Consider the following 12,139-nt stretch of genomic DNA (forward strand, 5'->3'; position numbering starts at 1 on the left):
CTGCTTGTGTCCCTTTCCAGTCAACCTTGGCCAGTTCTCCTCTCATGCCGTTGTAATTTCCTTTATTTCACTGGAGTATCAACACATTGGAATTTAGTTTCTCCTTCTCAAATTTCATTGAACTTGATATTGTGATCACTGTTCCCTAAAGATTCCTTAACCTTAAGCTCTCTTATCACCTCTGGAGCATTGCACAACACCCAATCTAGCACAGCCGATCCCCTAGTGGGCTCAACAACAAGCTGTTCTAAAAAGTTATCCCTTAGACATTCTACAAATTCTCCTTGAAGTCCAGTACTGGCCTGGCTTTTCCCATCCAGTTTCATGTTAAAATCCCCAATGATTATCATGACATTGCCCTTCCGTCACGCCTTTTCTATCTCCTGCTGTAATTTGTAATCCACATCCCGGCTGCTGTTTGGAGGCCTGTATACAACTGCCATTAGGGTCCTTTTACCCTTGCCATTTCTTAACTCAACTCATAGAAACTCTACACCTTCTGATCTTATGTCATCCCTTTCTAATGATTCAATATTATTTCTTATACACAGGGCCACCCCCTACTAACCTATCTTTCCAATACACCATATATCCTTGGACATTCAACTCCCAATGGAATGCTGTGCCACAGACTATGGTGGAGTCCAAGTCCATGGGTATATTTAAGGCGGAAGTTTCCTGGTCGGTCAGGGCATCAAAGGATATGGCGGGAAGGCAGATGTATGTGGTTGAGTGGGATCCAGGATCAGCCATGATGGAATGGCGGTAGACTGAAGGACCGAATTCTTCTCCTATGCCTTATGGTCCTCCAGCATTTTGTGTATGTTGCTCTGGATAGGTTGAGAGGGGACCTGAGAGAGCATCAATAGGATAGATGCTAAGAAACACAAGTCCTGATGAAGGGTTATATCACCTGAAACTTCAACTGTTCAATTCAAAGTTCAAAGTACATGTATCTCATGGTGGGATGGAAATACATCTCTATAAGGCACTCCTTCCATCCGCTAGCCTGCAAGTCATGCTAGGGAAAAGTGTAACACCTTCTTACATGAAGCCATTGGAGTAGGTGGATATGACAAATCCTGGTAATGTGACCGCCGACGCCAGGCAGGCAATCTCTGAAGAGTATTGATAACGGCTGGGGTCACCAGTCTTGTAAAGACACTGCTCAGAAGAAGGCAATGGCAAACCACTTCTCTGGAAAAATTTGCCAAAAACAATCATAGTCGTTCACATCATATGACAGAGCACGTAACGAACAAGCATATATGTCACCATATACAGCCCTGAGATTAATTTGAAAAATCTGTAATAGAATAATAACCGTAATAGAATCAGTGAAGGACTGGACCAACTTGTGCATTCAACCAGTGTGCAAAAGACGACAAACAATAAATACTGAGAACATAAGGTGAAGAGTCCTTGAAAGTGAGTCAATGATGGGGCTTGTGAAGTTATCCCCTTTGAATCAAGTGGTTGATGGGTAATAACTGTTTCTGAACCTGATGGTGTGAGTTCCAAAGCTCCTTGTACCACCTTCCTGATCAGCAAGAAGAAAGCATGTCCTTCGAGATGGGGAGGGCTTTACCTGTGATGGACTGGCCTACCTGTAGTGGATACTCCATAGATGCTGCTTGTCCGGCGTCTTTTTAAAATGCTTATAAAAAGTAGTATTCATCCACCCCCCCACCCCCCCCCCCGGAGGTTTTCATGTTTTATTGTTTTACAATATTGAGTCACAGTGGATTTAGTTTGGCTTTTTTTTTGATGCTGATCAATTGGATAAAACTCTTTTGTGTCAGTGAAAACAGGTCTCTGCAAAGTGATCTAAATTAATTACAAATATAAACAAAATAATTGCATCTTTGGCAGCAATTACAGCCTTTAGTCTGTGTGGATAGGTCTCTATCAGCTTTGCACATCTGGACACTGCAATTTTTCCCCATTCTTCGTTACAAAACTGCTCAAGCTCTCAGATTGCATGGGGATCGTGAGTGAACAGACCTTTTCAGGTCCAGTCACAAATTCTCAATTGGATTGAGGTCTGGACTCTAAATTGCCCACACCAGGCCATTAACTTTGTTCTTAAACCATTTCTGTGTAGCTTTGGCTTGGGACCATTGTCTTGCTGGAAAGCAAATCTCCCAAGTTACAGTTCTCTTGCAGGCTGCATCAGGGTTTCCTCCAGGATTTCTCTTTTTTATTTTTGCTGCATTAATTTTACCCCGTACCTTCACAAGCCTTCCAGGGCCTGCTGCAGTGAAGCATCCCCGTAGCCTGATGCAGCCATCACCACGTCTCCTGGTAGGGTTGGTGTGTTTTTGATGTGGGTGTTTGGTGTACACCAAGCATAGAATTTAGTCTCAGAAAGCTCAATTTTGGTTTCATCAGACTATAGAACTTTCTTCCAGCTGACTTCAGAGTCTCCCACATTCTTTCTGGTAAAATCTATCTGAGATTTCATGTGAGTTTTTTCCCCATAAAGCTGTGACTGGTGAAGCACCCAGGCAAGAGTTGTGGTATGCACAATCTCGCCCATCACAGCCGCTGAAACTTGTAACTCCTCCGGGGTTGTCATAGTTCTCTTGGTGGTCTCCCTCACTAGTCTCCTTTTTGCACGGTCAATTAGTTTTTAAGGATGCTTGCTGTAGGCAGATACACAGCTGTGCCATATTGTTTCCATTTCTTGATGATTGACTTAACTGTACTCCAGGGGATATTCAGTGACTTGGAAATTTGCTTGTACCCATCTCCTGACTTGTGCTTTTCAATGACCTTTTCACAGAGTTGCTTGGAGTATTCTTTTGTCTTCCTGATGTAGTTTTTGCCAGGATACTGACTCCCCAGCAGTTGGACCTTCCAGATACATGTTTTTTTTACTACGATCAATTGAAACACCTTGACTACACACAGGACTCCAAAAACAGATCTCCATTTAACTAATTATGTGACCTGTAAAACCAATTGGCTGCACCAGTGAAGAATTGGTGTGAATACTTATACAATCAATTATGTTGTGTTTTATATTTGTAATTAATTTAGATCACTTTGTAGAGATCTGTTTTCACTTTGAAACAAAAGAGTCTTTTCATCAGTGTCAAAAAAGCCAAATTAAATCCACTGTGATTCAGTGTTGTAAAACAATAAATTATGATAACTTCCAGGGTGGGTGAATACTTTTTATAGGGACTGTATGTGTTACTAAATGACCACTCACAGTTTCCAAGAAAGATTTGTGTAATGAGTTCCTCCAGCATTTTATGTTTGTTACTTGTAATGATTCACAGCTCAGAATAAAGAAATTTTGCTGTCTCAATCCTAAATGCTGACATTTTACTCTGAGAAACGACATGTAATTTGATACTATCCAATCTGAAGTAACAAACTCCCAGATGTTATCTCATTAAAGCTTCAGAATGTCATGTTTTAGTGCAAGTATTTAGGCCCTCATTATACTTGCCAGGCTTGGTTGCAAATAAATATTACTGTAATTTAAGGAAACCTCATAAACGTCTGTTTTATCCTCTCTCGATGATATTGTGCATATATTTGCATGTCTTTGTGGCTTGGGAATCTTAATATTCTCAAGGTTGACTGTAAATACTACCAGCAAATGTCAACTAATCCCTACTTCCTTTCAAAACTAGTTTACAAATGTGCATTTATAAGTAATTCAGCCTTAAAAAAGATGTGTAACTTGAATTCAAAAATAAATATTGCAGCTGCAGTCTCAAAAGAATTGTTCAGATCTATACCCCAGGGTTAACTCTTTAAAGGTCATTGTACGAATTATCAGAAGAGCAATCATCTTTCCTTTCTGAATTACCTCTATATGCATTTAACAATTTGTCTTTCACAGTTATTTTGAAAGTTGTGTTAATAGTTTGTAACATGGTGGACTCTGGTTTTATGTTTTGATTTTTAGGTAGATTTTGCCTTCACTGTGTGGCAGAGTTTCCCTGAGAGAATTGTGGGATACCCAGCTCGCAGCCATTTCTGGGACAGCACAAAAGAAAGATGGGGTTACACATCTAAATGGACAAATGATTACTCTATGGTCTTAACAGGAGCTGCATTCTACCACAGGTATGAATATAGGCTTGTAATAAGTGATCTGCTGGATTAGTTCATACAGCAAACAATCATGAAGGGAAATTCTTAGCCAGGAATTCATTAACATTTGCCACTGGCTATGTATCTTTCTAAAGTTTTATTGAATTTTCCAAAGATTGAAAAGAAGGTGACTGCGATACAAACAACCACTAACATGCATGCATACACGCACACACACCTCTCCTTCCTCCCTTCCACCCCCCTGCCCCTGGAGGGGACAGCCTTAGTATAAAAGGGACACCCATTTAGAACATAGATGAAGAGCAATCTCTTTAGGAAGAGGGTGATGAATCTATTAAATTCTTCGCCACAGATGGCTGTGGAGGCCGAGTCACTGGGTATATATAAAGGAGGGGTTGATATGTTCTTCCTTAGTCAAAGTGTCAAAAGTTACAAGGAGAGTGGGTTTGAGAGGAATAATAAATCAGCCATGATGGAATGGTGGAGCAGACACCATAGGCCATATAGCCTACTTCTGCTCCTATCTCTTATGGTTTCATGTTTGGTGGTTAATAGATCACTATAAATTTTCCACAGTACACATTTGTGGCAGGAGAATTAGGAGAACTGGTGTGTATGTCAGAAGGGGTAGTTTAGGGAAGTGGTGTAATAGAAACATAGAAAATAGGTGCAGGAGTAGGCCATTCGGCCCTTTGAGCCTGCACCGCCATTTATTATGATCATGGCTGATCATCCAACTCAGAACCCCGCCCCAGCCTTCCCTCCATACCCCCTGACCCCCGTAGCCACAAGGGCCATATCTAACTCCCTCTTAAATATAGCCAATGAACTGGCCTCAACTGCTTCCTGTGGTAGAGAATTCCGCAGATTCACCACTCTCTGTGTGAAGAAGTTTTTCCTAATCTCGGTCCTAAAAGGCTTCCCCTCTATCCTCAAACTGTGGCCCCTCGTTCTGGACTTCCCCAACATCGGGAACAATTTTCCTGCATCTAGCCTCTCCAATCCCTTTAGGATCTTATACGTTTCAATCAGATCCCCCCTCAATCTTCTAAATTCCAACGAGTACAAGCCCAGTTCATCCAGTCTTTCTTCATATGAAAGTCCTGCCATCCCAGGAATCAATCTGGTGAACCTTCTTTGTACTCCCTCTATGGCAAGGATGTCTTTCCTCAGATTAGGGGACCAAAACTGCACACGATACTCCAGGTGTGGTCTCACCAAGGCCTTGTACAACTGCAGTAGTACCTTCCTGCTTCTGTACTCGAATCCTCTCGCTATAAATGCCAGCATACCATTCGCCTTTTTCACCGCCTGCTGTACCTGCATGCCCACTTTCAGTGACTGGTGTATAATGACACCCAGGTCTCGTTGCACCTCCCCTTTTCCTAATCGGCCACCATTCAGATAATAATCCGTTTTCCTATTTTTGCCACCAAAGTGGATAACTTCACATTTATCCACATTAAATTGCATCTGCCATGAATTTGCCCACTCACCCAACCTATCCAAGTCACCCTTCATCCTCTTAGCATCCTCCTCACAGCTAGCACTGCCCCCCAGCTTCGTGTCATCCGCAAACTTGGAGATGCTGCATTTAATTCCCTCATCCAAGTCATTAATATATATTGTAAACAACTGGGGTCCCAGCACTGAGCCTTGTGGTACCCCACTAGTCACCGCCTGCCATTCTGAAAAGGTCCCGTTTATTCCCACTCTTTGCTTCCTGTCTGCTAACCAACTCTCCACCCACACCAATACCTTACCCCCAATACCGTGTGCTTTAAGTTTGCACACTAATCTCCTGTGTGGGACCTTGTCAAAAGCCTTCTGAAAATCCAAATATACCACATCCACAGGTTCTCCCCTATCCACTCTACTAGTTACATCCTCAAAAAATTCTATGAGATTCGTCAGACATGATTTTCCTTTCACAAATCCATGCTGACTTTGTCCGATCATTTCACCGCTTTCCAAATGTGCTGTTATCACATCCTTGATAACTGACTCCAGTAGTTTCCCCATCACCGACGTTAGGCTAACCGGTCTATAATTCCCCGGTTTCTCTCTCCCTCCTTTTTTAAAAAGTGGAGTTACATTAGCCATCCTCCAATCCTCAGGAACTGGTCCAGAATCTAACGAGTTTTGAAAAATTATCACTAATGCATCCACTATTTCTTGGGCTACTTCCTTAAGCACTCTGGGATGCAGACCATCTGGCCCTGGGGATTTATCTGCCTTCAATCCCTTCAATTTACCTAACACCACTTCCCTACTAACATGTATTTCGCTCAGTTCCTCCATCTCACTGGACCCTCTGTCCCCTACTATTTCTGGAAGATTATTTATGTCCTCCTTAGTGAAGACAGAACCAAAGTAATTATTCAATTGGTCTGCCATGTCCTTGCTCCCCATAATCAATTCAGCTGTTTCTGTCTGCAGGGGACCTACATTTGTCTTTACCAGTCTTTTCCTTTTTACATATCTATAAAAGCTTTTACAGTCCGTTTTTATGTTCCCTGCCAGTTTTCTCTCATAATCTTTTTTCCCCTTCCTAATTAAGCCCTTTGTCCTCCTCTGCTGAACTCTGAATTTCTCCCAGTCCTCAGGTGAGCCACTTTCTATGGCTAATTTGTATGCTTCTTCTTTGGAATTGATACTATCCCTAATTTCTCTTGTCAGCCACGGGTGCACTACCTTCCTTGATTTATTCTTTTGCCAAACTGGGATGAACAATTGTTGTAGTTCGTCCATGCAACCTTTAAATGCTTGCTATTGCATATCCACCGTCAATCCTTTAAGTGTCATTTGCCAGTCTATCTTAGCTAATTCACGTCTCATACCTTCAAAGTTACCCCTCTTTAAGTTCAGAACCTTTGTTTCTGAATTAACTATGTCACTCTCCACCTTAATGAAGAATTCCACCATATTATGGTCACTCTTACCCAAGGGGCCTCTCACGACAAGATTGCTAATTAACCCTTCCTCATTGCTCAAAACTCAGTCCAGAATAGCTGCTCTCTAGTTGGTTCCCTGACATGTTGGTTCAAAAAAACCATCCCGCATACATTCCAAGAAATCCTGTTCCTCAGCACCTTTACCAATTTGGTTCACCCAATCTACATGTAGATTGAAGTCACCCATTATAACTGCTGTTCCTTTATTGCACTCATTTCTAATTTCCTGTTTAATACCATCTCCGACCTCACTACTACTGTTAGGTGGCCTGTACACAACTCCCACCAGCGTCTTCTGCCCCTTAGTGTTACGCAGCTCTACCCATATCGATTCCACATCTTCCCGGCTTATGTCCTTCCTTTCTATTGCATTAATCTCTTCTTTAACCAGCAACGCCACCCCACCTCCCCTTCCTTCATGTCTATCCCTCCTGAATATTGAATATCCCAGAACGTTGAGCTCCCATCCCTGGTCACTGTGGAGCCATGTCTCTGTGATCCCAACTATATCATAATCATTAATAATAATCTGCACTTTCAATTCATCCACCTTATTACGAATGCTCCTTGCATTGACACACAAAGCCTTCAGGTGCTCTTTTACAACTCTCTTAGCCCTTATACAATTATGCTGAAAAGTGGCCCTTTTTAATGCTTGCCCTGGATTTATCGGCCTGCCACTTTTACTTTTCTCCATAGTACTTTTTGCTTCTACCCTCACTTTACACCCCTCTGTCTCTCTGCACTGGTTCCCATCCCCCTGTTGTGAACTAACCTCCTCACGCCTAGCCTCTTTAATTTGATTCCCACCCCCCAACCATTCTAGTTTAAAGTCACATCAGTAGCCCCCGCTAATCTCCCTGCCAGGATATTGGTCCCCCTAGGATTCAAGTGCAACCCGTCCTTTTTGTACAGGTCACGCCTGCGCCAAAAGAGGTCCCAATGATCCAAAAACTTGAATCCCTGCCCCCTGCTCCAATCCCTCAGCCACGCATTTATCCTCCACCTCATCGCATTCCTACTCTCACTGTCGCGTGGCACAGGCAGTAATCCCGAGATTACTACCTTTGTGATCCTTTTTCTCAACTCCCTTCCTAGCTCCCTATATTCTCCTTTCAAGACCTCATCCCTTTTCCTACCTATGTCATTGGTACCTATATGTACCACGACCTCTGGCTCCTCACCCTCCCACTTCAGGATATCTTGGACACGATCAGAAATATCCCGGACCCTGGCACCAGGGAGGCAAACTACCATCCGGGTCTCTGGACTGCGTCCACAGAATCGCCTATCTGACCCCCTTACTATCGAGTCCCCTATCACAACTGCCCTCCTCTTCCTTGCCCTACCCTTCTGAGCTACAGGGCCAGACTCTGTGCCGGAGGCACGGCCACTGTCGCTTCCCCCGGGTAAGCTGTCCCCCCCAACAGTACTCAAACAGGAGTACCTGTTGTTAAGGGGCACAGCCACCGGGGTACTCCCTATTACCTGACTTTTCCCCTTCCCCCTCCTAACCGTGACCCACTTGTCTGCCTCCCGTGGCCCCGGCGTGACCACCTGCCTGCAACTCCTCTCTATCACTTCCTCACTCTCCCTGACCAGACGAAGGTCATCGAGCTGCAGCTCCAGTTCCGTAACGCGGTCCCTTAGGAGCTGCATCTCGATGCACTTGGCGCAGATGTAGACGTCCGGGAGGCTTGGAGACTCCAGGGCCTCCCACATCCGACACCGAGAACAGCAAACTGCCCTCACACGCATACTGCCCCTCTCCTCAAATAACAACAGAAAATGAATGCCAAACCTTCCTCGCCCGTTTCCACCTAAGCCCGTTGAGCCGAAGCCCTTAAGTCTTCACTCTGCTCCCGGCTCACTACGCTGCCCGCTCTATGAGGCTCTGTTCCTTTTAAATCTGCCGCGCTGCACAGCCCGACGTCTCATGCCTGCGCAGTCCTGCCTCTCAGAACGCCGTTGGAGAAAAGAAAATAACGAAAATTTCAAAAATGCCTCTCTCGGCACTCCCACTCAGACTCTCAGACTCCTTCTTCGAATCAAACCCGACTGGCATACACTCAGTGGATTGAACAGGCTGCTATGTTGTAAAAGGGAAAATGAGAATTTTTTATAACAAACATCAGATTTTGGTTGTTTCTGATTATCCAAGTCTATGTGCATCCTAATAGTACAGATTATACTTAACCTAGCACAATCTGTACTGAGCCACGTTACCTGTGGCAACACCTAACTGCTGGATGATTGTCCGCTGCAGTAGTATTGCACAAATCAATTTCCACTTTACATTTTAAGTTCAGAAAACATTTTAAGCTTTCTGAGCAACTGTGAAATACACTATTATTCATCCTTCATCCCCTGACCTTAGTCATAGGCTCCCAGCCGTTTTTATGCCATGGACCAATATCATTAAGCAAGGAGTCCGTGGGTCCCAGGTTGGGAACCCCTGCGCTTAGATAAACATGATTTTAATATAATTCTTGTTTGTGATGGGATTGTATTTCATAAACTTTCCTATCCCAGTACAGGTAAAGTTGTTGTTATTAAAACAGTTTTGTCAATGCTTATGGACTGCTGTATTGTTCATGTCTTCTGTTTTTCCTTCATTTGTATGGATAAATTTACAGTCCAATCAGATTATCATTGAGTGCATTAAATTTTCAGATATTTTACCAATTTCACTACAAAAAGAAACCAGAAACATACAGTTTTAAAGTATTTAACAGAAAATGTGTGATTAATTGAGGTGTGTTATTTTATTGTTGATATAGATACTATCATTATCTGTACACTCATTACTTGCCTGCCAGTTTAAAGAACATGGTGGACCAACTGGCCAACTGTGAAGACATTCTGATGAACTTCTTGGTGTCAGCAGTTACCAAGTTGCCTCCTGTTAAAGTAACCCAGAAAAAGCAGTACAAAGAGACTATGATGCAGCAGGTAATTTCACTGTGGGTTTCATAGCATTTGTTGAATTTCGAGCTTGGAGCACTGATCCAAGTTTAGGGCTGGAGAGGTGTAGAGGGTGGCCCTTTCCTGTGTTTGAACTTCAGTGGCAAACATGGCCTAGCTTTTTAAGAGCCTAGCCAGAAGCAAACAATAAAGACAACAGGTCCAAAATAAAGACAAAGTGCTCAAAGTAAGCAAGTTGGGCAGCATCTTGGAGAATCTGTTAAAGTTTCAAGTTGATAATGTTTCAGCAGAAATTAGGAAATTGTAGAGAAATGGGTGAGGTCAAGAGAACAAAGGAAATGTTGGAGTGGAGAATGAGCAACTGAATAACACATGGTATGGTGCTGGCTGAGTGAAGATGTTGAAGCTAAGCTGTCCGGATTTTGGAGGAAGTGTACATAGAGTTAAGGGTTTCCAATCTTTTTTATGCCGTAGACCAATACCATTAAGTAAGGGGTCCATGGACTCCAGATTGGGAACCCCAAGATAGAAGGAGATCAATGTACAGTAGAAAGATGCTGGAGCCATGATATATGGAACACAGTTTCTAGAAATCTGAAATAAAAGAGAAAATATCCCATGAATCAGGCAGCATTGGTGGAGAGAAAGAAAAACAGTTAACAGTACAGGTTGATGACCTTGCATGAGATGCTCCTCCAGCTTTCATTGAGATTTGCACAAATAGATGTCTACTTTGCAGTTTTAAGCCCCATGTTAATGAAAACATTCGTGAGGTGGCACAGTGGCCTGGGGTTAGTACAACACTTTACAGCAGCCTGTTGTTAGATCAGGGGTTTAATTCTCACCACTGTCTGTAGGGAGTTAGTACATTCTTCCCGTGACCACATGGGTTTCCTCCAGGTGCTCCAGTTTCCTCACGTATTCCATAGCCGTACAGGCTAGGGTTAGTGAGTTGTAAGCATGCTATGCTGGCGCCAGAAGTGTGGCAATACCTGCAGGCTGCCCAGCACAATCTGGTTTGACACAAAACACATTTTACTGTATATTTTCATGTACATGCAACAAATAAAGCTGATTAAAGATTCTGTTGGAGTAGTGTCAGAGGTCAAGGTAGAGTCCTAATGGGATGGAGGATTAAAGTTGGTTCATAATTTTTAGACTTTCTTGAATCATTGTTCTCAAAGATTTATATTTAATGCCATGTGTGAGTTACGTATGCCCTTGACATTTTGTGCAATGACACTCGCTCACTCCACTTCAAAGTTTTTCTGGTTGGCAATTGTACATCACCATTCAGCACTTCAACAAGAAACTCTTCTTATAAGAATCAGAGATCGCAAACGTGAACCACTCCTCTGTCTTTCTCCTTCTTCACTTCCCTCTAATTTTGTCTCTTCTTTCCCCACCCCACCCTCTACCCAATTCTCCTCCTCCCCACAGAGTTAGCCTGTCACCTGACCTTTCTCTACCTGACCTCAGACAAACTAGTAGATGCCTCGACTTTATCACCCTACATTTCCAGCTCGGTTACATTTAAATTCAGCAGGGTGTTGATCTCTTCTGCTTGCCTTTCCTCTACGCTTACTTTTCAAATTGGAAACTTCATCCTCATTGCTCAGATTCATTTATCACGTGTACTTTGAAGCATACAGTGAAATGTGCCATTTGTATTATCAACCAACACAACCTAAACTTGGCTTAAGGAGTGACCTAACCTTCTGTGCTATGTTGGTGTGTGGTGGCACTTACCAACATAAAATTCCTACAATGCTCGACAAAACGCCACAGAAACATCAAGCAACAAAACAACAACAAAGCAAGCCCCTTTCCTCATTCTTACTACCTTCCCCCTGCACACACGCTCACAGACACAACCTCACACATGGACACTGACACTTAGACTAACAATTGATATAACACTACCTGTCTTACCTTCTGTAATGCCCACACAGGGCTTAGCTGGCCTAGCTCTGCACTCGGCTTACAATGAACATTGTCACTATCTATCACCCCTGGAACATGTTCCTCTTCATCCCAGACATTGTTGCTGCTTTTTGCTTGTCCCAAAAGTCAGAATATTTCTTGTTGCCAATTTGCAGTGTGCTCTTGCTTCCCTGTGGTCCAATTCACACTTATCCCTCCTGCTTCTTGGCTTCTTTATCTTCAGATTAATGTGTCCACTACAA

At 43.1% G+C, this 12,139-nt stretch overlaps 1 protein-coding gene across 1 annotated transcript in view; it reads left to right on the forward strand.

Annotated features, from left to right (window-relative positions):
* The window catches only part of LOC140195030 (exostosin-1-like), a 151,129-nt gene that overhangs the window by 126,979 nt on the left and 12,011 nt on the right, over positions 1 to 12,139 (forward strand). The window contains exons 9-10 of the mRNA XM_072252615.1: positions 3,926 to 4,086; positions 9,809 to 9,980. Coding sequence (XP_072108716.1) covers positions 3,926 to 4,086; positions 9,809 to 9,980 — 333 coding nt within the window. The remainder of the gene's footprint in view (positions 1 to 3,925; positions 4,087 to 9,808; positions 9,981 to 12,139) is intronic.

The sequence above is a fragment of the Mobula birostris genome, chromosome 1, assembly GCF_030028105.1.
Source record: "Mobula birostris isolate sMobBir1 chromosome 1, sMobBir1.hap1, whole genome shotgun sequence".
Taxonomy (NCBI): Eukaryota; Metazoa; Chordata; class Chondrichthyes; order Myliobatiformes; family Myliobatidae; genus Mobula; species Mobula birostris.